The sequence below is a fragment of the Heloderma suspectum genome, chromosome 2 (genome assembly GCF_057233095.1).
Source record: "Heloderma suspectum isolate Gila_16-S chromosome 2, 16-S_ref, whole genome shotgun sequence".
NCBI lineage: Eukaryota > Metazoa > Chordata > Lepidosauria > Squamata > Helodermatidae > Heloderma > Heloderma suspectum.
In genome coordinates this window covers 406,456,409-406,483,514 of record NC_139459.1, presented here as the reverse complement: position 1 = coordinate 406,483,514, position 27,106 = coordinate 406,456,409, and the positions used below count along the sequence as shown (strand labels likewise).

Sequence of the window (27,106 nt, the reverse complement as noted above, 5' to 3'; positions counted from 1 at the left end):
CTTCTGGCCGCATCATTTGTTCCCTCGTGGATCCAGCAGGAGCGGAGAGGGGCCCGTGGGTCTGATGGTTTTCGGCAGCCTCCCCACCACGTTTGAGGCCCACACTCTGGGGAAGCAACACGCTTCCTGAGCTGAGATGTCTGCTGTGTTCACAGCTTCCTCCGTCCCGCTCCGGAAGAGGGCTCAGGCCACTCTCAGCTGGTCCTTCTCTGCTGGTGCTGGAATTCCTCCCCTCTCTGTGGGTCTGAGGGCCTTCCTGCGTGGCCTCTGCAGTGCCGGGTGGCGTCTCCACTGCAGGCTGCCTGGGGCTGTCCTCCGTGGGCAAGACGCAAGCATCCGTCCTGCCGCTGCAGCGCCGCAGATTGTTCATTTTATGTAATTATTAGATTATTAGCCGCCCACCTTGCTGGCCACTCTAGGCAGCGTAGAGTACAAATCGTGCAAAATGCAACATACTCAGCAGAACAACCTTGATCTAAACCCCCCCAAATGCCCCTATCCCAAATGCCCGCCCGAAGAGCCAGGTGCTCAAAGCCCGGCGGAAGCTCGTCAAAGAGGGGGCATGGCGGAGGTCACTAGGGAGGGAATTCCACAAAGCGGGGGCCACCACAGAAAAAGCCCTCTCCCTAGCCCTCACCAGCCTCGCTGTCCTGGTGAGGACTAGGGACAGTCGTTGTCCCTTGATTCCCCTGAGTCCGCGTGTCGCCTCCTTCCATTCTCCTTCCTTGTGCCCTTTGCTTTCCCCCTCTTCCCAGCCTCCCTCTTCTGTCAATGTCTCACTGGGGCCCTCTCAGCTAAACCCAAGCATGGCCCTCACCCTGCAGGTCATTCAGCGAGTCGCTCCTTTTCCCTAGTGCTTGGAATTCTAGATGACTCTTCCATTCCCATGGACTCTCCTGCGACACCTCCCACTGAACCCCGCAGGAAAGTCCCCTCGGCTCACCACAGCTGCTCGCTCTCGGGAGGCGGAGAGCTTTGCGACAGAGCTGACCTGCTGTGCGCTGTGGAGCAGCTGCCCTCTTGGTCTGTGTCGGTGCGTTTGTGGGGTGCCGCGGAGGACTTCTGTGGCCCTTCGGTTCCCGCAGGAGCCCGCCAGGCCGTGAACGCAAGACCTTGGGCGCGTCACTAGCACGCCCCCATCCCCCTCTTGGAGCTGGCCAGATTGCGGGGTCCGTCTCAATGCCCACTTTGAGCCTCTGGCAGGGTGTCCTTGCAGGGTGTCCTTAGGCGGTGCTTCCCTCCAGGTGGGGGCTGCCCGCCCTCTCTCTGATGTAGCCAAGGCAGACCGCTGGCCCCTTCTCCGTGACTGCCTGCGTAGTACCGTCGGGAGCCGGGCTTAACATCAGCGAGCGCACTGTCTTGTCGGACTGACGCTTCTTGGTCCAAGCAGTATCCAGTGACTGCCCGGCCCTCCTGCCTCCCCGTGTGGAGGAACTACAAGGCCTGACCTGGATGGGGATGGGGTGGTGGGGGAGCATTCAGGCTGGGGGCTTTGAAATCCCCAACCCAGTGTGATTGTCAGAAGTGCCAGAAGTAACTTCCCTGTTTCTCTCCTCTGCAAAAGGGCTTCTGGTCCCCAGATCTGATCTCCTCTCCTGGCAGGAAGAAGCGGATGATCCATTTTTCCAGGCCTCTGAGGAAGGCGAGAGGTCAGCAGGTGGGTGCTTAGCTCTGGTTGGACCTTTGGTCCGCAGGCCTACCAGGATCTGTGTTCTAGCAGATGTTTCTTCTGGGAAAGACGTTTCTTTGTCTTCAGAGATCCGTCAGAGAAAAGGCTAGTTTGCGTCTGGAGTGCGGGGAAAACATCTACCGAATATCAGTCCTGAAAGGCCATACCCTCATTTTACTTGCTTTTGTTTTATTCATTAATGCATTATGCCTCCCCATTTCCCTCCTTCTCTCAAGTTTATCCTCAAAACAATCCTGTGAGTCAGGCCAGGTGAGCTTTGTGGCCAAGTGGGGACCACAGCTCAGATCTCCTGGGGACCAGCCCTGCACTCTGCGAAGGAGACCCCGCTGACCCTCATATTGCCCCACATTTTCTACATTAACTGGGCGTGGGCCTCCTAGGTGGAGGTCTTCCCAGCTCAGCTATTTTAGCACTTTCATTTGGAGATGCCAGGGATGGGACCTGTGACCTTATGCATGCCAGCTATTCAGACTCCTTGTAAACTGTCCCATAATCTGTCTGTTCTGGAACTGTTTGGAGCTCACAGACAGCTCAGGGATTCTGTGGGTGTTTTGTCCACCCCTCTGCCCAACAGTCTCTTTACTTTGGCCGAAACAGGTGGTCCTTGTTGTGGCGTTGGGATTCCCAAAGGTGGTGGTCTTGGGGGATGTCAGTATCCATTCAGAGACCACCTTGCGTGAGTGAAATCTGCCCCAAGACATGTTGCAGGGCAGAGTCTCATTATTCTCTTCAAGACTAGGCAAAGATGACCGGTGGGTGGAGGCAGCTTTGATGGCTCCAGTGTCATGGAAGGATCATTCCGTGCTCAAGTTGGTCCTTCAGGTTACTTCTGCCAAAGTGGAGATCACATTTACCCCTAGAAGCCGATAAATCCCCTGGTTTTCCTGGGGAGTTCCTGCAGTTTTAGCCGGCACTCCATCTGAGGCATTGGCCTCTGGCAAAAGTGTCATGGTTGCAGCTCTCCAGAAATCATACCGCTGATGGCAGTTAGCTGTATATTCATTATTTCATTTAATGAACAGTCACAAGCTAATAACTATGACTGTGTCAGAAATTGATACTGCTTGTTTTCCGTACTGCAATCTGTACGATTCAGAATACAGGGCAAAGGGCTCGAATGATTCCCGGTCTAAACCATCCCAAGCAATCCAAGAAAGGGATTCTAGAAAAAGACCTACGTAAATCCACACATACAGAGATGTAGTCCAACCTTGAATTCTTCGTTGGTACCTCCACACTACATGGGTCAAGGGCTGTCAAATCTAAGAGTGAAAACATAGGTTCAAGACTACGTGCAAAGTAATTCCACACACACAGAGATTTCTGAGCCTGCCAAATTTCAGACAGTTCCATGGGGGCTACCAAGCCTCCAAATGTCATGTATTTACATACAAACTGAAAAAGTTATGGTTGTTTTTGTTTTCCAATGCAAGTCAAAGGGAAAATGTAAAAAAAAAAATGGCACTTAGGACAGCTCAAAAGATCCCGGGGACAGCTCAAAAATATCTGGGGCCCGTGCCCATATGGGCCTGTATCTAACGATGCCCCTGGTTCTGACCCCTTCTGGATCACTTGTGAGCAGATTCTGACTGTAAGCCAGAGGGTTCACTGCAGTGCTTGGCTGGGCCCCAACAGCTCCTTGGTATTCTGAGGAACTGAAGGCCATAAAGGGCTTGGATCGGAGGGTAGAACCAAGATGGCAGGGAGCATACTGCAGGCCTAGATGGTAAGGCCATTTACGGTCATTGTTAAAGAAATGCTGGAATCTATGATTTCTGATATTAATCATGCAATTCCTAGCGTGCTTTCAGGGGGCAAGGTATGGGAGAGGGTGGTGTCCCCTCAACTCCAGGTGGCCTTGGAGGATACTGAGTGTTTGGATCCCAAATGCCAGCCTATTTGAATCCCAAATGTTCATGCTGGTGGAGGACTGACACTGGGAACCGGACAGTTTAATCATGTTGGTTCTTTAGCATGTATCACTGGCTTTCAGTACCATTCACCATGGTATGCAGGCCCGGCCCAATCTACCTTTTCCACCTGACTCGGGAAGCCTGACACCACCTGCCCGCCAATGCCTTCCTAGCTGCGGGGAGCTAGCCTGAAGCCTCGTGAGGCCCAGGTGAAATCAAATCCTCATGGGCCTTCAGCTGGGCTTCGTGAAAATTTGGTCTACACTCGCAAGATTTTGTGCAAGAGGGGGCATGCGCCAGGAGGGAGGGCGGGTGCTCCAGAGAGCCCTGCCAGCCGCTCCCTCGTTACAGGAAATGCCACAGCGGGACAGCAGCTGGCAGGCTCTCGGGAGCAGGCGCGGGAGGAGGCAGCATGTCCTCATGAGGGCAGCAGGAAGTGGAACACGTTCCTCCTCTTCCCACTCTGCCGCCTGCTCTGGCCAGATGAACCACATAATGGGCCAGTAAACCCTGATGGTGCCTTTTGCTGGGTTATTGGTAACTGGCCTATGTTTTCAGACAAATATTGTTCCACTGCCTGGTATTTATTATGAATTTTTATTTTATAGTAGTTTTATCTTTTTATTACTCTGAGCCATCTTGTACGGATCATGTCCTAATAGGCAGTCAATTACTATTAGTATAAACACCTTGAAATCTCCTTACGCCACTCTGGTTATCAGTTCTCTTCATCATTCGAGGCTATTTAATATATTTGGAAGAATCTGCCACTCAGCTCTTGATCAAAATAGCAAAGCACTGGTTTTGTTCCCTGAACTGAGGAAATTTCTCTTTTCATTCTTTCAGCTGATGGGAGGGACAGCAGTAAAAACAGCAAACAGCAGGGAAGGAAAACTGAAGATGAACAGCAGTGGCAGAAAAAATCTATTTCCTTTGGAGGGGCTGACTTCCTGGAAATTGTAATACCAGAAGAATGTTTTCAAGGAAACAAAAGAATGATTCAAAATGGAGAGAAAGCGTTGAAATGCTTTCAGTGTGGAAAGAGCTTCAGTCAGCGGATGAACCTTACTGAACATAAAATAATTCACACCGATGTGGAAAGACATAAATGCTTGGAGTGTGAGAAGCAATTCAGTGGCAGCTCAGGCCTTAACTTGCATCAGAGAACTCACACAGAGGAGAAATGCTCAGAATGCGGAAAGAGATTCAGTCGCAGCTCCCACCTTAAACAACATCAAAGAATCCATTCAGGTGAGAAACCTTACACATCCTCAGATTCTGAAAAGAGCTTGAGTCAGAGCTCAGCCCTTAACTCACCTCACAGAATTCATGCAGGGAAGGGATCCTTTAAATGCCTAGAGTGTGGAAAGAGCTTTAGTTGGAGTTCTCACCTTAAGAACCATCAAAGACTTCACACTGGGGAGAAGCCCTATAAATGCTTAGATTGTGGAAAGAGCTTCAATCAGAGTTCCATCCTTAAGTGTCATCAAAGAAGTCACACCGGGGAGAAGCCCTATAAGTGCTCAGATTGTGGAAAGAGCTTCCGTCAGAGTTCCCACTTTCACTTACATCAAAGAACTCACACAGGGGAGAAACCCTATAGCTGCTCAGAGTGTGGAAAGAGCTTCCGTCAGAGTTCCCACTTTAACTCACATCAAAGAATTCACACAGGGGAGAAGGCATATACATGCCTAGAGTGTGGAAAGAGCTTCAGTTTGAGCTCCTACCTTGAAGAACATTACATAATACGCACAGGGGAGAAGCCTTATAAATGCTCAGAATGTGGAAAGAGCTTCAGATGGAGCTCCCACCTTAAAGAACATCAAATAATCCACACAGGAGAGAAGCCATATACATGCCTAGAGTGTGGAAAGAGCTTTAATTGGATCTCCAGCCTTAAACACCATCAAAGACTTCACACCGGGGAGAAGCCCTTTAAATGTTCAGACTGTGGAAAAAGCTTTAGTCAGAGTTCTCAGCTTAAGAACCATCAAAGAATTCACACTGGGGAGAAGCCCTATAAATGCTTAGATTGTGGAAAGAGCTTCAATCAGAGTTCCAACCTTAAGGAACATCAAAAAAGTCACACTGGGGAGAAGCCCTATAAGTGCTCCGACTGTGGAAAGAGCTTCCGTCAGAATTCCACCCTTAAGTGTCATCAAAGAAGTCACACCGGGGAGAAGCCCTATAAGTGCTCAGACTGTGGAAAGAGCTTCAGTCAGCGTTCCATCCTTAAGTGTCATCAAAGAAGTCACACCAGGGAGAAGCCCTATAAGTGCTCAGACTGTGGAAAGAGCTTCAGTCAGAGTTCCCACTTTAACTTACATCAAAGAACTCACACAGGAGAGAAACCCTATAGCTGCTCAGAGTGTGGAAAGAGCTTCAGTCAGAGTTCCAGTCTTAACTCACATCAAAGTATTCACACAGGGAAGAAGCCCTTTAAATGCGTAGAGTGTGGAAAGAGCTTCAGGCAGAATTCCAGCCTTAACTCACATCAAAGAATTCATACAGGGGAGAAGCCCTACAAATGCTCAGAGTGTGGTAAGAGATTTTGTTGGCGGAACAACCTTAACTCACATCAAAGAACTCACACCGGGGAGAAGCCCTACAAATGCTCAGAGTGTGGTAAGAGATTCTGTTGGAAGTCCGACCTTAACTCACATCAAAGAACTCACACAGGGGAGAAGCCCTACAAATGCTCAGACTGCGGAAAGAGCTTCAATCAGAGTTCCGGTCTTAAGCTTCATCAAAGCATTCACACAGGGGAGAAGCCCTTTAAATGCTCAGACTGTGGAAAGAGCTTCGCTCGGAGTTCTCGCCTTAACTCACATCAAAGGATTCACACAGGAGTCGCTGTATAAATGCTAAGAGTGTGGAAAGAGCTTCAGTCATAGCCGAAGCCTGAAATGTCATCAGAGAATTCACACAGGGGAGAAGCCCCTCCTGCGCGTAGATGTGGAACAGGTCAGGGTTTGCTGCACATCCTTCCCTGGCCTTGGTGTGCAGGGTTGGCGGAATCACCTGCAGCTCCAGGCAGCTGTGCTCCTTGGCTCCCGCCTCCCAGCAGCCCGTCGAAGAGGAAGGGGCTCTTGGGAGGCTGGTCTGCTGCTCCTGCTTACGGATCGCTCCCCCTGCTGCTCTGCCTCTGCCTTGGCTTGCCCTCCCTGGTTCTTCTTGAATCCTGCTCAGTGGACTTGGCTTCTTGTCCTCAGCCTCTCTGCTTGATCCTGCTCTGAGCAAGTGGGATCCTGAGTCTGTGCCTGTGATGGGCATAAGTGGGGGTGGGGGGGGCTGCCTTTATTTAGCATATGTCAGAAGGGGGCTTGACTCTGTAATCCAAACAAACACTTCCGAAAATTCACTCTGGCTGAAGCTAGGCCAACGGAACCAATCTTTCAGCAGGCCTTCTTGTCTTTGGTTCTCTCAGAGCATCTCTGCGCCAGCCCCAAATCCCGCCTTTCAAACGGGGCTTTCTGCTTCGGTCTTAAGTGCAGGATCACGACAGACTCCCTTTACGCGTGCTTCCTCCCCCGTTCCCCCATCGTCCCAGCCTTCCATAGGTTTCAGTATACAGCTGCTAGATGGCGCTGTGGTCGAGCTCCTCTTATTGTGGCTTTTCCTCTTTCCATGAGGGAACTCAAGCGTGGTAATGTGATAGCTCATTATCTTCTGTCTTTTAAACAATGGAATAAAGGTCATGTAGCAGACTTCCTCAATAGCAGGATAAAAGCTCTGCGTGAAGATGCCTTTAGATATCCCATCTGATTTTATGCCATCTGTGCTGCTCTTAAGAATAAACAAAAACCTTGTGGCAGGTTCATCCAGTGCTCTGCCTGAAATAAGCTCGGTTATAATGCCTCATGAGCTTCCGACAAAATAACGGGAATTTAAAGCTGTCTCCAAGAAGACTTTTTGCACAGATCCTTGGAGCATCCGGTGCAAAAAGAGACCCTGAAAGTCACAAAAACGTCAACATCTGACAGTAGACCACTCGTCTTTGCCGGGGTCTATTTTGGAATGTTGCCCCGATGAATTAGTATCTCAGACCCAGCCTCTACTAGTCAAGGGGGCTTAACCAGGCTGACGAGACTGCAAGGGGGTGCAAGGATTTTGCCCCCCTCTTTCAGGGGAAGGACCCCTGGCCCCTCAGCCTGAACTCCTGTTTAGTACTAATGTTACCTGCAGCTGACACTAAGGAGACTCCCCCTTAATCCTGGGAAGGGACTCAAGTTCTGGGTTCAAATCCTGCTGGAGGGAGAACCCTGGCTTGCGCTGCCATGAGAAATCTAAACGAGAGAAGGGGAGAATTATGCAATCCCAACACCACTCCCTGTCTTTTTTCCTTAAGCTTTTACTAGTTTTCAAAAACAAAAACATCAAGAAAAAGAAGAAAGGAAGTATATAGATAAAAAGAAAGACAGTAAATTTGAATCTAATCATTGACAGGGAGTAGTATGTTTAACATCTATCCATCTTTTTGCGCTTTAGTTGATGGAAGTGGAATCCATAAGTTTTCGTTATAAGTCTTCAATATATCAAGATTATAGAATAGAATAGAATAAAACTTTATTACGGTCAAAGACCAGCTCAAAAAAGGAACTACATTAAAATTATCTGCCATATATCCCCAATCAAATTAATAGACACTTCAACACAGTGTAGTACCAATGTGATGCATATCGGCCATATTGTATGAATGGTGTTACTCCCCAGACTTTGGCTTTCATCCAGCTAGGTAAGGCCGAGCTCCCTCAGCATCCTTCTTCGAACACCTATCGCGGCCGCAAAAAATTTGGCGACACTATACATAAATGTCGAATTGGTGTCAGACAACAATATGTAGACATATTGTTGTCCTGTACGTCTCGGAAAGCGATTTATCAGTGCAGAGATGAGTACGGCACGAATATCTCTATAAAATATACACCACAGCAAAACGTGCTCTGTTGTTTCCATCTGTTCCATGCCACAGGGGCAGAGGCGGTCTGACCAGGGGATCTTTTTGTACCGTCCCTCCAAAACTGCCGAGGGGAGTCCATTTAGACGGGCCAAGGTAAATGCCCTTCTATGTTTATGCAGTTCCAGTTGTTCAAGATAGGGTGCAGCTGTTACAATGTATCTATAGTCCTCCCTGAGATAGAATTCTGGGGCACTATTGAGGTCACTTTGTCTCTCAATATCTGCAATGCGCTGCTTGATAGTCTCCATTGCCTGATCAAAACCCATATTTAATAAAGTCTGCAGGGGAAGCCCCAAGAAAGCTATTTTCTGTTCAGTTGACTGAATCCAACTGGATTTAAAATCGTCTTGCAAAATTAGTGGGGCAAGGCCAGTAGGAAAATATGACAGTCTAAGTCGGTACACAAGAATAGCCACCCAGACCCTAGCTTCAATTTTGATTTGGCCAGTCTCTTATCTTTGCATTGGAGACATCCCTTGGAACACCCAATATTGCCCTCAAAAATTTTGATTGTACACGTTCTAATGTTTGGATATTCGGGAAAGGCCCCAGTTGAGAGCCGTACAATAATTGCGCTAGTACTTTTGCTTGGTATAATTGGAGGGCTAAAGGGATATAGTGGTTGCCTTTCATTTTCATAAATTGTGCTATTGCGGATGAGCTTCTCTGTGCGTTTAATGCCACATATTCGCCGTGAGCCTTCCTGGAACCATTTGCTTGGAAGACTACCCCTAAATATTTGAATTGAGAAACCTGCTCAATCTTACGTTGGTTTATCATCCATGATCTGATTTTTGGTCTTTTTGCAAAAGTCATGATTTTTGTTTTTTGATAATTGATCATCAGATCTTCTTCCTCGCAGTAGTCAGTCAACTTCCGCAATGCTCTTGTAAGCCCAATTGGAGTCCTTGAGATAATAGCAGCAGCATCTGCATATAGTAAAGTGGTTATATGCCTCCCCGCAATTTTGGGGGGATGAAAATCGGTATGGTTTAGCTGGTCTACCATTGAATTGATGTAGAAGTTGAACAAAAGTGGGGCGAGAATGCAGCCTTGCTTGACCCCTTTTTTTGTTGGAACAGCCTTTGTAAGGTGGCCGTGAGCACTACATCTGACCTTAAGGGAGGTGTCCCTATATAGGGTCTGAATGAGTAGGAGCAGGCGCCTATCAATGTTGGAGGCCCCTAATTTCTTCCATAGTTTGACCCTCGAGATAGAGTCAAAAGCTGCCTTATAAAGTGAGGTGACCTTGTTTGAGATGTATTTCTCGATGAGATGCTGTAGTACCAAGCATTGATCTATGGTAGAGCGACCCTCCCTGAAGCCTGCCTGCTCCTCCGCCAATATCATATCCTGTTCCAGCCAGTCTTTAAGCTTTCTATATAAGTGCCTGGCGTATAATTTACCAATAGTATTTAATAAACTGATGGGTCTGTAATTTGCGGGGTCGTCTCTCTTTCCCTTCTTGAATATAGGAACAATAATGGCAGAGCCCCAATCTTCTGGTGTCTGCCCAGTCATGTCAGCGTAGGAGAATAGCGATGCTAGAGCCGGGCCCCACCATTCTAAGTTATTTTTGACCACCTCTGGAGGGATCAGATCTTCGCCCGGTGCTTTGCCCGTTTTCATCTGGGCAACTAGATCATAAATTTCTGAAGCCAGGACCGGGGGCCAAGGCGGAGCATCTTCAAGTGCAATATTCCAGGCCACATGGGCAGCATCAGAATCCTTGTATAATTGATGGAAATGCTTCTCCCAAGCCTTTGGATGAATATAGCAGTCTGGCAATGTCGGTCCACAAATTGGTGAGATCTTTACCAACCGCCAGAATATGGTCAGATCCTTCGATTTGGCTGCTTGAATCAGTTTCTCAGAGTTCTCCTTCCAAGCCTTTTTTTTCTTTTGTATCAGTAGCTGTTTGTACGATTTTTTCTGTTCAAGAAGATCTTGAGCCACCTTCAGATCAGAATTGAATTTATACTTTTGATAGGCCTTCTGTAAGGCTTTTTTTGCTTGAACACATTCCCTATCGAACCAGGGCTTCGAGGGTGGATGGTGCCGTTGTTGAGGCACCCTTACTCTCCGAGTAAAGGCTTGTTTCAATTCTCGGGCTAACTCCTGATATAATTCCACCGGGCTCATTATTTGGGTGTTAAGTATTAGAGATGTCCTAATGTTTTGCATGTTGTCTGATGCAAGAATGGCCTGTAATTCCATGTCCATCCTTGAGGTCCATTTGACACGACAGTAAGCTTCCCCCTCGGGGATTATCATAGGCATATAGCGATTGGCACTTCGAAGATAGGGGCGCGAGGCTTTCCAAGTCAATAAGACCGGGAGATGATCACTGTGAAGTTTTGGGACGACCTCCATGTCCTTCAAAAAGGGAATCAAGTTTGTTGATACAATGAGATAGTCTATTTGACTCATTCTGGTTCCCGCCAGATAGGTAAATTCCGCTGGATGGTCTTTCCCGAATGCACCATTAAGAGTGTGCAGGTTGAGCCTTGTAGTCAATTGATGTAGTAAGAGCCCAGAATAGTTGGATTTTATATCTTTAGATTGTCAAGTAAATGGAAGGCCATTTATAGTAGGTGTAGGGGGATAAGCTTTTTGTTGGGAATATAGGGCATGATCACTTGGACCCATCCTGGCATTAAAGTCTCCTCCAAAATCGCATATGTATTGGGATAGGATTGGAGCAGATCTGCTACATATGTTTCAAATTCTGCCCAAATTTCCCCAGTCTGTAATTTCTTCTTTGAGGGGGAAGATAAGCATTTATTATCAACAGATCCCATCGCTCAAAATGAGCAAGGACAGCCATTGCATGTTGTTTATAGGATGGCAGCATCCTTCTGCTTACGCACAAAGACGTAGCAATTAATATTCCTATACCTCCTTTACATCTTCCGTGTCCCTCCCCAGGGACTGCTCCAATAGAATATAATTGAAAACCATTAAACAGCAAATTCCCCTGGACCCATGTTTCTTGTAGCAGTACAATATCTTTGGAAGAGAGTTAGTCTTTTGATTCAGGGTCCTGCAGGATTCCAGTCCAGCCATTTATATTCCATGTTGTAAGGCCAATTTTATTTATATGCTGGTTGTTTGCGTGTCATTGGGACTCAGGAGTGATACTTTCCAACTCCTGGGCACTCTTTTTTTCTTCCCTCAGCTCAGTTGTTAGCTCTGAGGCCAGCCCAATTGAGGGGACAGGTGAGTCCATCCAATTCTCTCCCAATGGGGAATCAACTTGGGGATATAGCACACCTGATGTTAAATGGTGTCCAGTCATCCCTTGAGGGCTGGAGGCACTGCCTTGGAGTATCGGAGGGGCCTGGCAGTCTGCTTCTGCAGCATCATCTGGCTCTGTACTAAGCTGAATACTTGTTGAATTTTGTAATCCTTCTATACGTTTCTCAGCAGAAGTCTGAGGCCTCTGGGTCTGGATCTCATCCAGCGTCGTTTCTAGATCTATTGAAGATATTTCACACATAACACAGGAGTTGTAGTTCTTCCTTTCCAGTGCAGGGAGTGGCCTTATTGGGGTCAACTCCCTTGTCCCCATCAGTGCTTCCATCTCTAATTCCACTTCCCTGTCATCCATTCTGACAGTCTGTGGCATGCATAGCTCAGGTGAGTTTCCAGTGTCAGGTTTAGCCATTCTGCTATACGATTATAGGTTTGAAATTGGTGTTATTTCTGGGGTCGTTGTTACCATAGGCTTTTCCTTGGTCAATAAAGAGTGGAGCAGTCTATTTTCCAGTCCCACATTATCAGTTGGTTTCATATCAGAGTCTAAGTTATCAGGGGTGCCCAAATTTAGGTCCAGGGAGCTCATAAGGGCTAGACTTGTGTGGGTAGAAGAGTCAAGATCTAAATTATCGCTTTCTCTCTCCAAGGCCAGATCTTGTTCATGTAATCTGATTCTCGTTGGTATTAGTAGCTCATCCAGTTTGTTCCTTAATTTTAAGAGTCCATCCTGCTCGACTGGGTGGTTTGCAGCCTGCTCACGGAAATTATTCTTTAGCAGTTTATCTTTCTTATCATGGCTAGACTCCTCCACACCTGTCCGAATTGTCGATGATAGTGGTGCCATAGTTAACCCTTCTGACTCTGGCAAGGGCTCTAACTCCAAGCTCTTTAAAAACTCTCTGAGGGGTTATACCATATCCTCTTAGGTACTGTGCTGAGTGGAAAAGTTGCAAAGGCACAGATGTTGACTTAAAGTCTAGGAATAATCTTTTGCAGTCCATTTGCGATGGCAGAAAGTGGAAGTGTTTTAAATCCAATGGGGGTATAACACAATTCAGTAATTCTGCCAGAGAGGTAAGGATTCTTTTTCTTATTTGACCAAAGCTGTGCATCTTTCTTTGGGAAGCATATGAGGAAGCTTTGGGAAGCATAGCAATACGACAATGGAACCGATTACCTGGGGAGGTGGTGGGCTCTCCCACACTGGAGGCCTTTAAGACGAGGCTGGACAGCCATTTGTCAGGGATGCTCTGACTTGGATTCCTGCCTTGAGCAGGGGGTTGGACTCGATGGCCTTGTAGGCCCCTTCCAACCCTACTATTCTATGATTCTAGGACCTGATTTGTTTGGAGTATTCTTTGTACTTTCCCTTTTGTCTTGTGTTGTACATATTGCGTTCGCTCAGGGTTAAAAGAGGGGGAGTGTGTAACAATGGCGTCGTCCTCGTTCTCACCTCTTTGCTCTAACTTAGATACTGGGTGAGCATACGTTTGGATTAAGGCTCCTAATTGCCCTTCAATTCTATTTAAACGCTCTAGAACTAAAATTAGAGTTTCTGCAGATATAAAGCAGATTTCACCCAGCTGAGGAGGGCAATTTGGCTGTGTAGGAAAAGCATACTCTGCCTTCTGACTGTTTACTCTCCGTCCCAGCGATTTATGCTTTCCTGCATTCTCCTTCACAGGGGTTTTAATTAATAGGCTGCTTTCTATCTCTTGGCAGACTGAGGTGCTTATAGGGGTTGTGGCCAATGCCGCCAGTCCATTCTTATTACCGTTTTTGATACTCACGGCATACGTAGCCCCATTTGAGGGAAGGAAGCTTTCGATTCTAAGCTGGTTCTTCTTTCTCTCCTTTTCCAACTTTTCTTCTCTGGGACTTATAGTTTGCTGTCTCTTTCTTAATCTCCTCCTCCCTTTGGCTGTGAATAAATTATTATTTTTCATGTTTGCGGCTTCACTTGTCCCAGAGTAGGTGGGAGCTGCATCTAGTCAATGTTACTCCGTCGCCATCTTCCTGCACCCTCTCCCAAGATTATATTAAGTTCCTCTTCCATAATGTGAGGAATGGCTTTGACAACGCCCAGCCTTTGATGACGCGATTTACAGCTTTTAAGGACTGTGGCTTGTTTTTATCTGCTGTTGGGTTTCTTTGTCTGTGAGGTTGTCGTTTTCTCTGATGTTACGACGATAACAAGAGCCCTGCTGGATCAGACCAAGGGTCCACCTAGGCCAGCATTCTGTTCACACAGTGGCCAACCAGCTGTCAACTGGGAACTCACAAGCAGGGCATGAGTGCAACAGCCCAGCAACTGGTGCAGATAGGCTCACTGCCCGAGGTCCTGGAGGAAGCACAGAGCCATCCGGACTAGTAGCCACTGATAGCCTTCTCCTCCAGGAATTTGTCCAACCCCCTTTTAGAGCTGTCCAAACGGGTGGCCATCACTACCTCCTGCGGTAGCGAATTCCGTAGTTTAACTACGTGCCGTGTGAAGAAGTCCGTCCTTTTATCTCTTGATCTCCCACCGATCAGCTTCATGGGATGACTCCATTGGGTTCTAGTATTTTGAGAGAGGGAGAAAAATGTCTCCCTATCCACGTTCTCCACACCATGCATGATTTTGTAGACCTCTGTCATGTCTCCCCTTCCCCTCCCTTTTTCCAGGCTAAGCAGTCGCAGGTGCTGTAACCTCCTCTCATAGGGGAGATGCTCCACCCCTTGATCATTTAGTGGCCCTTGCCTGCCCTTTTTCCAGCCTACAATATCTTTTTTTAGGTGTGGAGAGCAGAACTGGACACAGTATTCCAAGTGTGGTGGCACCATAGATTTGCATAGGGGCAGTGTGATGTTGGCCGCCTTATTCTCAATCCCTTTTCTAATTATGCCTCACATGGAGTTTGCCTTCGTTACAGCAGCCGCACACTGGGCTGACATCTTCACTCCGCTGCCCACCACAACCCCAAGATCTCTTTCCTGGTCGGTCACCACTAGCTCAGATCCCATCAGGCTAGACTTGAAGTTGGGATTTTTTGCCCCAACGTCCACCTCTTTACACTTGCTTAGATTGAACCACTTTGGCCATTTCGATGCCCATTCTGCCAGTTTGGAGAGCTCCTTTTGGAGCGCTTAGAATCATAGAATAGTGGGGTTGGAAAGGGCCCACTAGTCCATCGAGTCCGACCCCCTGCTCAATGCAGGAATCCAGGTCAGAGCATCCCTGACAAATGGCTGTCCAGCCTCGTCTTGAACGCCTCCAGTGTGGGAGAGCCCACCACCTCCCTGGGTCATTGGTTCCATTGTCCTATTGCTCCGATGGTCAGGAAGTTTTTCCTGCTGTTCAGCCGGAATCTGGCTTCCTGTCACTTGAGCCCATGATTCCGTGTCCTGCACTCTGGGATGATCGAGAAGAGATGCTGGCCTTCCTCTCTGTGACAACCTTTCAAGTACTTGAAGAGCTCTATCCTGTCTCGCCTCAGTCTTCTCAAGGCTAAACATGCCCAGTTCTTTCAATCTCTCTTCATAGGGCTTTGTTTCCAGTCCCCTGATCATCTTTGTTGCCCTCCTTTGAACCCTCTCCAGCTTGTCTGCATCCTTCTTAAAGTGTGGTGCCCAGAACTGGACACAGTACTCCAGGTGAGGCCTACGCAGTGCTGAGTAGAGGGGAACTAGTACTTCCCGGGATTTGGAAGCTATGCTTCTATTACTGCAGCCCCAAATAGCATTTGCCCTTTTAGCAGCCACATCACATTGTTGGCTCATATTCCGCTTGTGATCGACAGCAATCCCAAATGCCCCCCCCCCCGAATGTTCCCAAAGAGCTCAATAAAGGGAACACACAGGAGGATTATCTGTGTAATCAGCAGAAAACATGGCTTACCCTAATATTGGTAAAATACACTGACATCCTACACTGGGTGTGTAGATATCAGTGTAGATAAAATTGGGCCATCTGAGAGCCAGGATAGTGTTGTGATTAGAGTTCAGCCGGGACTCAGGAGATCCCGGTTCTAGTCCGTATTGGGCTAACTAACAGGTTGTTGTGAGGATGAAATGGAGAGGAGCTTTTGGGTGCAGGGGAGTTTAAAGGCTGTGGGACTCTATTAGCGTGGCCTGCTAAAGGCGGCTCAAGGGATGGTGCCTATAAGTGGGGGTAATGCTATAGGGTTTAAGGGGCAAGTTGGGAAATGCAGAGGCACAGATCCATTGTATTAGAAGTTACTAGAAGCAATACATCTGTTGATAACTTTAAATTGTGTGAGGCCTTGTATGTATGAAAGCAACCAGTCAGTGGTTATGAAAAAGAATGCAGACGCTGCAGCTTCCACCTTTTCCTTGTCCAGAATCACTGATGTTGTAGTTTTAGACCTCCCTGTGTCTAGGCAGGACCACAGTATAGAAAGATGCATTAACCACAGAAAAGAGGAACTTGGGCCCATTTTGGAGTCAAGGAGGGAGGTGATTTTGGGGACAGAAGGTTGGACTTTCTGGGAACAGGATGACCCAAAAGATTATGTGGACCAGTAGATTTGAAGCTTTTAGAATGTGTGTTAAGGGGGAGTCACTAATTCTGAAAAGGTTTTTAAGCCTAAGCATAGTGGGACTTGGTGTCCAGTGAGGGAAGATCCGTCCTTTACCGGTAAGCAGCATGTGAACCGAGAACTGCCGGAAGTACAAGCTGGACTTTGAAGAGGCAGAGGAACTAGAGACCAAATCGCCAACATTCGCTAGATCATAGAGAAAGCAAGAGAATTCCAGAAAAACGTCTATTTCTGCTTCATTGACTACACTAAAGCCTTTGATTGTGTGGATCACAACAAACTGTGGCAAATTCTTAAAGAGATGGGGGTACCAGACCACCTTACCTGTCTCCTGAGAAACCTGTACGAGGGCCAAGAAGCAACAGTAAGAACCAGACATGGAACAACCGATTGGTTCAAAATTGGGAAAGGAGTACGACAAGGCTGCATATTTTCGCCCTGCTTATTTAACTTATATGCAGAGTACATCATGAGAAATGCCAGGTTGGATGAATCACAGGTTGGAATTAAGATTGCCGGGAGAATTATCAACAACCTCCGATACGCAGACGATACCACCCTAATGGCAGAAAGCGAAGAAGATCTCAAGAGCCTCTTGTTGAGGGTGAAAGCGGAGAGTGCAAAAGCTGGTCTGAAACTCAACCTTAAAAAAACGAAGATCATGGCATCTGGCCCCATCACTTCCTGGCATATAGAAAGGGAAGAAATGGAAGCAGTGACAGATTTTACTTTCTTGGGCTCCAAGATCACTGCAGACGGTGACTGTAGCCATGAAATTTCCTTGGGAGGAAAGCTATGGCAAACCTAGACAACACAGTAAGAAGCAGAGACATCACCTTGCCGACAAAGGTCCGTCTAATCAAAGCTATTGTTTTCCCAGTAGCAACGTATGGCTGTGAGAGCTGGACTATAAGGAAGGCTGAGCACCGAAGAATCGATGCTTTCGAACTGTGGTGCTGGAGAAGACTCTTCCGAGTCCCCTGGACTGCAAGGAGGTCAAATCAGTCCATCCTAAAGGAAATCAACCCTGACTGCTCATTGGAAGGACAGATCCTGAAGCTGAAGCTCAACTATTTTGGCCACCTAATGCGAAGAGAAAACTCTCTGGAAAAGACCCTGATGCTGGGAAAGACTGGATGCCAAAGGAGAAGGGGACGGCAGATGAGATGGCTAGATAGCATCACCAATGCAATGAATATGAACTTGAGCACGCTCCGGGAGAGAGTGCAGGACAGGAAGGCCTGGCGTGCTATGGTCCATGGGGTCACAAAGAGTTGGACACGACTTAACGATTGAACAACAAAAATGGTGTGAAGGCTAGGCATACAGGGGCTCGATTTGTGAGTACAGCTTTGCTTGGCCAAGTGGGAGGTTTGCATGTATGTGCAACGTTCCTCATCTTTCTTTAATAAATGCTTTTATCTTATGTCGCTGTTTTAGTCCTTCTTTGTAGAATTTAAGCGAATTTGGGTGGGTGTGAGCATTCCAGCTTGAGACCTCAAAGGAACCCCACCTACCACATCAAGGCCATGCTGAGGCTGTGTAAAGTAAGTGTGTCTAGGTATCCAGTACCAGGGACCCTGAAACTTTAGCCTCCAGTTTTCCCATGCACTCCACCCTCCACAAAGCCTAAAGCAAGCACAAGGGATCCACAACAGGCCAGGCCAGTTTGCTTTAGAACATTTCCCGGTACGTTTTCTGCTCCTGTAAATCAATGTTTTTTACTTGCATATAGTAATCAAGGGGGGGGGGGCATTGTAAATGTTGTTGATTTTATCTGCTGCATAACTATGTCAAAACCTCTTCTAATAGTCCAAAGTACTTTAATTGAAATATTTGTGCCAGAGGCATGGGGGGATTTATTCATTGATTTCTTGTATTTCAGAAAATTTCTGTGTTCCTTTTCTTTTTTCAAAAAAAATCCCAAAGTGGGTTCCAAAGTAAAGTCATGATAAAATACAACAAAACCAATCATAACAAAACAATGGGAAAAATAATATCTCATTAAAATAACCAGGGGTTGCTGAGACTACTAGTAGTCAGGGAAACGCTGAGGCAAACAAGTGTGTCTTCCATTGTCAGCAGAAGCACTCCACGCTAGGAGCCCGCCTGGTCTCAAGGTGGAGATCATTCCACATGGTGCCACAACGGAGACGGCCCTCCTCCAGGCTGGACCTCAGTGGGCCATGGCATGGCCAACAAGCCCTGCCCTGGACACGTAGAGGCAGGGGCAGCATAGGCACCTGCCAAAGTTCAGACAGGTCCAGTGGCTTTTGCACCAACCACAGGTAACATTTGCTTTTTCCAAGAAAATCTGTCAAAGCCAAGAGCTATAACTTTGTGCTGCCTCTCTGAAAGGAGCCACTTGGCTTAGGGAATTCTCTCTACCCCCGCCCCGCGCACGTTTCCAGTCACCTTCTTTTCTTCTCCCCTCCCCTCCCCTCCCCCGTTCTTGCTTTCTCTCCTGTATTCCACACAGAGCATATCTTGGGGAATTCTTCAAGAGAATTCTCTTCGGTGGGCAGGAACAGTTCTGGACTGTATTTGACTTTTTTTGTTGTTCAGTCGTGTCCGACTCTTCGTGACCCCATGGACCATAGCACGCCAGGCCTTCCTGTCCTGCGCTCTCTCCCGGAGCATGCTCAAGTTCATATTCATTGCATCGGTGATGCTATCCAGCCATCTCATCCTCTGCCGTCCCCTTCTCCTTTTGCCTTCAGTCTTTCCCAGCATCAGGGTCTTTTCCAGAGAGTTTTCTCTTCGCATTAGGTGGCCAAAATATTTGAGCTTCAGCTTCAGTATCTGTCCTTCCAATGAGCACTCAGGGTTGATTTCCTTTAGGATGGACTGATTTGACCTCCTTGCAGTCCAGGGGACTTCACACAAACAGACAAGAGGCCGGGTTTTCTCCTTCTCACCCAAGCCTTTGAGAAGAGTGGCTCCACGTGGCTGCAGAGAAACAAATTTGGGGCTGTTTGGTTTGTCCGCTGCCACCATCCAGCAACAGGAGGGGCTGCAGCTCCGTGGCAGAGCCCCTGCTCGGCATGCAGAGGGTCCCAGGCTCAATCCCCAGCACCCCCAGGTAGGGCGAGGAAAGAATCCGGCCTGAAGCCCTGGAGAGCCGCCACGGCCAGTCAGTGACAACAGTGCTGGGTTAGATGGACCCAGGGTCCGACTCAGCACAAGGCAGCTTGCTACGTTCCTCCGAACAGAAAGCTTTAATAAAAATAGGGGTTTGGGGTTTGTTTTTTAAGTGGAGGGGGAGGAAAATACTGCTAATTTATGCAATCCTATGTATGCCTACTGAGAAGCCCCATTATGTGCAATGAGGCTTACCCTGAGGAAAGTGTGCATAGGATTCCAGCACAAGTTACTGTTGCAGGGAGGGCTGCACCTTGATGTTCTGCTTGTTTACTCAGACATAAGTCCCGAGTTGTGGGCATGGTACTGCGGGCTTAATACAGTGTGGCCAACCACCAGCTTCTATCTTGAAAAGAGGCATTATTGGAAGGCCATTTTACGTGTTTTTCAAAAATTAAAGTGGCTCCCAGGCATGATGCTCCGCATTCTAACTCCTGGGCGCCTCTGTGACCAGGCAGTGATGTGGTCAAGGGGTGGGGCTGCCCCTCCCATTCCCTCATTTTCCCTGTTGGCATCGCTGTCTCCAGGGAGAGTGATTCGGGAAAGTAGCCTGCCTGGCGGGGTGTTGTCCTGGGGAGCGAGTCTCTAGCCGGCCTTTTGCTGTTCATAAAAGTGCCGCAGGGCTGTTTCTAGCCTTCAGAATTGTGGATTAGTTGCTCTCCATAATGATGTCGTAGCAGGGGGGAGCCTGGGCAGGGGCAGGAAACAGGCCTGTCTCCTTGGCTGAGCAGCACCTGCCGGGCTGATGTGGCTCGGTTCTACTCTGCCCACCCGACCTGGAGGTATGTTGATTTCAAGTGCTGAGGGACGTGTCAAAAGTGGGGTTTTAAGTACGCTAACCTCTGAGTTCCTTGCTGTGTGTGACCCTGACGGACCGAAGCCAATTTTGGTGGAATGCGGATGATACCATGATGCGCTTCTCCTTCTGTTGTCGTGTAGATGGCACCCAGGTTTGTTTCCTTGAAGCCGAGTTTGCGGAGGTGGAGCAGCTTTGAGAGGCAGAGAGGTTGATGAACAAGGTCTTCATGGACCTCGTAGCGGTGTCCCGATCCCTGGGCGCCGGCTTCTTTATTTATTGAATGTATGGGCATTCGATAAATAAAAATAATGGTAGCACAGTCGTCAATTATAAAAAACCAGGCGGGGGTGCTGCCCAAAAGCTTTTCGATTTTGTATTTGTTTATTTGAAATATTTCTTGGCCGCCTTCCAGGGCAGAAGCCCTCCGAAGGCAGCTTATAGCAATAAAATACCTAAAAACAGTCAAAATATTAAAGGTGATAAAAACATAAAAACAAGAAAAGCAACAATAAACGCCAACAATGAAACCAGCAACAATGTTAACAGCAGTAATGGCAAGAACAGCAGTGACACCAGGAGAAGGCGGAGGCGAAAAAGGGCGCGCCTGGGCGCAGGGAGGGGACGGAGGCGCCCCGCGCCAGGCATCTGCGGTGCCCCGCTCAACGCCTTGGCTTTTGCGTCTCTTTTTGAGCCCCTGCGCTGCTGCTGGGTTGCATTCTGGCTTCCTTCCGGTTGCGTTGTTTACTGTGGCTTTAACGTTTTGCATATTTTGCACCGCTTTGTTGCGTGCCGTTCGGTTTTAATTTGTGAGCCGCCCAGAGAGCGTCGCCGGCGGGCGGGCGGTGCGCGAGAGGGTAAATGAACGAAATCAGCCCCCGCCGGAGGCCCGCGCGAGCGAGCGGGCGGGCGGGCGCCGGGCCAGGCCAGGCCGAGGCCGCTGCCCGGGGGACCGCGCCGGAGGGGGCGGAGGCGGCGCCGCCCTGGGCAAGGGCCGGCGGGGTCCGCCTGGGCCTCCTGCGGCGAGCGGCGCGCTGGGCTCCGCCAGCCTCTCGTGCCCGCCGCGAGACTCCGGGCCCCCTGCGGGCGGAGCAGGCGGTCCTGCGGGGAGCCTCCCCGGGTGGGGCTCCCCTTCCCCCGACGGGCAGCGAAGCCTAGAAGCAGCGGAGGCAGCTGCTGGCGCCCCGACGCCTCTGGGTCCGAGGGGAGCCTCCGGCTGCCGCCCGGCTCCGCCCGGCCCCCTTCGCCCCGGGCGGCGGGGCGCCGGGAGCGGGCGGCCTTGGGGCCGCGGCCTTGAAATCCCCGGCCGAGCGCTGCACCGCCAGGAGCCCGCGCGCTCCGCAGAAGGCCTTTCGGCGCCCGGAGCTGAGCCCGCCCCGCCCCGCTCGGGCGGGCCTCCGAGACCGGCCCGCAGCTGCACGGAGCCCGCGCCGGCGGCGAGGCGGGAGCGGGGCGGCCCGCGCATCGACCCAGGGCCCCCGGCCCCGCTCCGCGCGCCGCCCCGGCCCGGCCCGCAGGGCCCTGCGCAGCTGGGCCGGGCGCCCGGAAGGCCTGGCGAGGCTCCGGCTCTGCCTGCCCGGCCCGCGAGAGCCTCTCCGGAGCCCCAGGCCCAGCGCGCCCGGAGCGGAGGAGGCGGAGAGGCCCGGCGAGGGCCTGCGCTTCGCACGCCCGGGCCGCCGCCCGCCGGCAGCCGGCCCGCGCCCCGCGGAGGGCTCACGCCGGGCAGCGCCGCGGGCCGGCTGCCCCGCCCCCCTCCCTGCGGGCCTGGGGCGGCGGAGGGGGCGCGCCGGCAGGGGCCCGCCAGGAGAGCGGCGCCGCGGGGCTCCGGCCGCCCCCCCGGCGAAGGGCGGCCGCGCAGAGGGTCCCCGGGCTCGGCCGGGCCTCTGCTGGCGGGCAGGGCGCGGCGGGAGATCCGCTCGGGGCCCCGGCGCAGGCAGGCAGGGAGGGCCGGCCTGATCCTCCTCCGCCGGCGACAGACCGGGGAGCAGCTCCCCCCGCTCCCCTCCCACGGCCCCCGAGCCAGAGTCGCCACTGAAGGGCTTCTGCCTGCGCGGGACGCGGCGGCCTCCTGTCCGGGGGCGGGATCGGGGCCCTCCGCGCCCCCAGGGAGGCCGCGATGGAGCCGGGAGCGACGGCGGGCGGGCCGGGCTCCGCCGGGGCAGGAGGGGCCCCCCGCGCCGGCCGGGAGGGGGGCCGCGGGGCGCGCCGGGGAGGGCCCGGGCCGGGCAGCCGGGGCGGCGGCGGCGGCGCCCGGCGGGAGGAGGCGCGCCGGCGCTTCCGGGGCTGCGGCTACCGGGCGGCCGCGGGGCCGCGGGAGGCCTGCGGCCGCCTCCACCGCCTGTGCCGCCGCTGGCTGGAGCCGGGGCGGCGGCCCAAGCGGCAGATCGTGGACCTGCTGGTGCTGGAGCAGCTGCTGGCCGTCCTGCCCGCGGAGGCGGCGCGCTGGGCGCGCGAGTGCCGGCCGGAGAGCAGCTGCCAGGCGGTGGCCCTGGCCGAGGGCTTCCTGCTGGGCCGGGCCGAGGAGCGGCGGCGGCAGGTGGGGGGACCCTCGCTCTGGGAGCTCCTGCAGGGACCTCCAAAATCCCCCCCAGGGACTCCAAGGAGCGGGTTCCCACCCCATGCCCCGCCCTGAACCCACACAGGATAGCGGCCCTGAAACTGTGGGTCTGGCCTCTCTTCAGGGGATTGCCAGACAGGCGAAGGGGGCTGGGAGAGGCCAGGGATGGCGGTCGGGGATCCTTCTGCACCCCGCAGACGGGGAACGCCTGGGGGCGTCTCGCTGCCCCCTCCGTTGGGTGTAGGGAGGGGGATTGAGGCGCCCTGTTCCAGGCATCTGCCGGTGCCGGGGTTCATTTCGTAGCCCCGGCCCAGAGGTCCGGTGTGCCTGCCCGCCAGAGGCCCAGCTGCCAGTGAGCGGCAGGGCGGGGCAGCAGGAGCCTGAATGCAAAGAGGCGGGAGACGCTGGCCTGGGCCTCTGCCTGCCCCATTCCTCTCGCAACAACTTAATGGGAATCCCTTCCTGGGCTCCCGTCTTCTCTTCCAGGCGCAGGGGATGTTGGCCCCGGTGGCCACAGACATTGCTGAGCCAGAGAAGGCTCCGTCGGGCACCAGGCAGAGGCCGCTCTTTGTGGGGGTCCTGCCGGAGGAGCTCGGAGGTGCCGCCTCTCTGGGTAAGGATCGGTGGGGCATATTTCAGCATGGCCCCCCTCTGCCACCTCTGCTGGATATCCATGGGCTGCATTACGTTTCCCTTAAGCCAGTGTGAGGGGCAGAAACCTCTCTCAAGCAGATGGGGGAAAAGCATTCATTTCACGCATTGAAAGTGAATTTTGACCAAAAAGAAAGTGGAGAAAGATTGATTTCACACTAGGAACTAAAATGCAAAATGCCTCTGAAGTGTAAAGTATCCTCCCACCTTCTTTGTCGTCCTCTTAGAAAATAGGACAGCATTCAGGGATACCGAGAGAACACTGGGGGCTCCTTCGTGGCCATCTCCTCTTTGTGGTACAGTAGAAAGTGCTTCTGGGCAGCCGGAACAGGTACGGGAGGCCTGGGTTTCTCAGTCCCCTGCACGTCTCCCTGGGCCGGAAAGGGTTGTCCATTCAGGTGGCTGCCAAGAAGGCCTTGAAAGTCCCCCACCGGGCCCTGGATCCCGCAGGGGGGCCTCCAACCACCCTCTTTTCCTGCTGTCCTGCATCATCTGCCCAAGGAAACTCTTCCTCTTCCAGGCTCCGGTGACCTTTGAGGAGGTGGCCGTGCGCTTCTCGGCGGAGGAGGGGGCTCTGCTGGACCCAGGCCAGAGGGCTCTGCACAGGGAAGTCATGGCGGAGAACTACAGGACTCTGGCCTCCCTGGGTAAGGCTCCCTCTTTCCCTCGGCCGACACATCCTGGAATTGTAGAGTTGAAAGGGACCCCAGAGGCCATCCAGACCAACCCTGTGCTCAGTGCAGGCTCTGCTCTGCAGGGTGGACTTCCTTGTGCAACCACGCAGGTTTCTTGCAATGGCCCCCATTTTTCCTTCTCATAGGAATGGTTTGTGATTGTGCCTGTCGGGATCTCCCTTCCCTCTTGAGCTCTTTTTTCCTTCAGGATTTCTACCCATGGGCTCCCACCCTACTTTTCCCTGAGCTTCCTGAAATTGGCTTCCCTAAAATCCTAGTACGCATTCAACTAAGCTCAGTCTCCACTGACCTCTCCATCACAAACTCCAAAATGACACCGTCACTTTCCCCTAAGGTTCCTTCCACGTCCACTTCATCTGCCATTTCTTCCCTGTCAAAAAGCCTATGGGATGTTCCATTCTTTGCAGGGTGAGACTTGCGGCAGATGTCAGGAGAGCTGAAATCTGCTGTAGCTCCTATTCCGTACGACGTGTTCTTCTCCATAAAACCTGGTGGTGTAGTTTGTCCGGGCTTTTGCCGCCTCCACCCTGAGCTAGTTGAAAGGCCCCTCGATCAGGGTTGTGAGGCTCCTGCCAAGACCGCTCTCCCCAATCCCCGCGCGGTGCAGCCCGTCGGGCTCCTTCGTACTGGCATCGTAGGCCACGGTCCGCCAGACCAGCCCTTTCCCCGGGCACCGTCTGCCTTGCCGGCTGTTCTCTTATCCTTCTCTCCGCACTAATGCCCTGGCCTCTGACAGGAAGGGCTGCCGAAAACTCCACGTGGCCCCCCACCCAGTCCCTCCCTGGCCTACCCCCGGGCTCACAGTCTCTGGATCCCAGTCAGCACTTCTTCCATGCTCCAGGAAGGCAGCCAGCCAGCCCATGTCAGAGCATTTGGGGGAGCCCTGCGGCCGCTCCTGTGGCTGGTCGGTGTTCCTGGGGGTCCGGCTGGAGCCCACAAGGATGGGAACATGAGGCCCTCGAAGTGTCGCTCAGATGCGCACGTCCTCCTCTTTGCAGCTGACCAGGCCGGGCCTTCTTGAGCCCAGTCAGCACTTCTTCCATGCTCCGGGAAGGCAGTCTGCCTCCCCAGATGAGGTGTCCGGAGTGCGCACGGCTGTTTCTGCCCCCTCCACAGGGGTCTCCCACCACTGTCCCACGCCTGCTCCTCCTCCCTCCGTGTGGCCTGGGCGCCCCCTCGGCCTCCTGTGGCGCACAGGGTGGTGTCGCCTCGCCGGGGCCGCTCTCCGTGGACAGGGCCTGCCTGGCATCTCTTCCCTGCTGTAGTGGCGCTTTGGGCTCTTTGCGGCGCCTCCTTCCGCTCCCCTTCGATGCTTTGGGGGCCTCCTCCTCTCCTCTGAAGCCGAGCACGGCACACGCACCCCGCCGGTCACTGGGTCCCCGGGTCCCCAATGACTCTTCCAGTTTTGTGCGCGTCCCTGCAGCTGCTCCCTCTGACCTCCCACACACACTCTGGCTGGCTGTCTAGGGAGACAGAGCTCCGCAACAGGGCTGCCCTGCTCCGAGCGGCCCCACCATGTCATAGAATCCTAGAATCATAGAATAGTAGGGTTGGAAGGGGCCTACAAGGCCATCAAGTCCAACCCCCTGCTCAATGCAGGAATCCAAGTCAGAGCATCCCTGACAGATGGCTGTCCAGCCTCGTCTTGAAGGCCTCCAGTGTGGGAGAGCCCACCCCCTCCCTAGGTAATGGGTTCCATTGTCGTATTGCTCTAACAGTCAGGGAGTTTTTCCTGATGTTCAGCCGGAATCTGGCTTCCTGTCACTTGAGCCCATGATTCCGTGTCCTGCACTCTGGGATGATCAAGAAGAAATACTGGCCTTCTTTTCTGTGACATCCTTTCAAGTCCTTGGAGAGCACTGCCCCATCTCCCCTCAGTCTTCTCTTCTCAAGGCTAAACATGCCCAGTTCTTTCAGTCTCTCTTCCTAGGGCTTTGTTTCCAGTCCCCTGATCATCTTTGTTGCCCTCCTCTGAACCCTCTCCAGTTTGTCTGCATCCTTCTTAAAATGTGGTGCCCAGAACTGGACACAGTACTCCAGATGAGGCCTAAGCAGTGCTGTGTAGAGGGGAACTAGTACTTCCTGGGATTTGGAAGCTATGCTTCTATTAATGCAGTCCAAAAGAGCATTTGCCTTTTTTGCAGCCACATCACATTGTTGGCTCATATTCAGCTTGTGATTGATGTCTGTGGAAAGAGGAGCCGCGGCCAGGCGTTGCCCATGTCAGAGCATTTGGGGGAGCCCTGTGGCCGCTCATGTGGCTGGTCGGTGTTCCTGGGGGTCCGGCTGGAGCCCACAAGGATGGGAACATGAGGCCCTCGAAGCGTCGCTCAGATGCGCACGTCCTCCTCTTTGCAGCTGACCAGGCTGGGGCTTCTTGAGCCCTTGCCCGGCAGCCTCTTATACCCCCGGTAAGACTCTGGGTTCCCCTTTGGGCAGATCTGGGGTCCTGCGGAGAGCCTCCCTCCAGCTTGGGGCTTCCCTTCCCTCTGATGGAAAGCAAAGCCTAGAAGCAGCAAATGCATCTGTTGGCACCATGATGCTTCTGGGTCAAGCAGGAACCTCCGACTGCCTTCTGTGTGGAGGAGTTTCTGGTTCTGCCCATCCTCCCTTTGACCTTGACGGGCTGGTGAGCACTGGGAGCTGCGGGAGGCTTCGGACTGCGGGCCTTGAAATCCCTAAACAAATACTCTCGTGCCAGAAGTAATTCCTGTCTTCCTCTCCTCTGCAACAGGGCTTCCGGTTGCCAGATGTGATCTCCTCTCCTGGCAGGAAGAAGCGGGTGATGCGTTGGTCCAGGGCTGTGAGGAACGGGAGAAATCAGCAGGTGGGTGCTTGGCTCTCGTTGGACCCTTTGTCCAGAGGCCTGTCCGGCTCTGTGTTCTCCTAGGAGGCGTTTCTTCTGAA

The 27,106-nt window shown here is 51.9% G+C and overlaps 2 protein-coding genes and 1 long non-coding RNA gene across 3 annotated transcripts in view; 2 read left to right on the top strand and 1 right to left on the bottom strand.

Annotated features, from left to right (window-relative positions):
• Positions 1–27,106, top strand: part of LOC146356761 (uncharacterized) — a 40,036-nt gene that overhangs the window by 2,268 nt on the left and 10,662 nt on the right. The window contains 2 exon segments of the mRNA XM_084831991.1: positions 1,565–1,657; positions 4,450–6,458. Of these exon segments, the coding sequence (XP_084688117.1) occupies positions 1,565–1,657; positions 4,450–6,458 (2,102 nt within the window).
• LOC146356762 (uncharacterized) overlaps positions 1–27,106 on the bottom strand; it is a 42,618-nt gene that overhangs the window by 12,972 nt on the left and 2,540 nt on the right. The window lies entirely within an intron of this gene.
• Positions 20,851–27,026, top strand: LOC146356763 (uncharacterized). The gene is made up of 6 exons (XM_084841313.1): positions 20,851–21,008; positions 21,111–22,832; positions 23,340–23,466; positions 23,732–23,835; positions 24,025–24,151; positions 26,934–27,026. The coding sequence occupies exons 1-4, from the start codon at positions 20,851–20,853 to the stop codon at positions 23,807–23,809; spliced, it is 2,085 nt and encodes a 694-aa protein (XP_084697439.1). The 3' UTR covers positions 23,810–23,835; positions 24,025–24,151; positions 26,934–27,026.

Coding starts and splice junctions, on each gene's coding strand:
- LOC146356763 (XM_084841313.1), top strand. CDS start 20,851: ATGGCAAGAACAGCAGTGACACCAGGAGAAGGCGGAGGCGAAAAAGGG. Junction 21,009..21,110: donor AGCCCCTGCGCTGCTGCTGG/GTTGCATTCTGG, acceptor TTAATTTGTGAG/CCGCCCAGAGAGCGTCGCCG. Junction 23,467..23,731: donor CGGAGGTGCCGCCTCTCTGG/GTAAGGATCGGT, acceptor TCGTCCTCTTAG/AAAATAGGACAGCATTCAGG.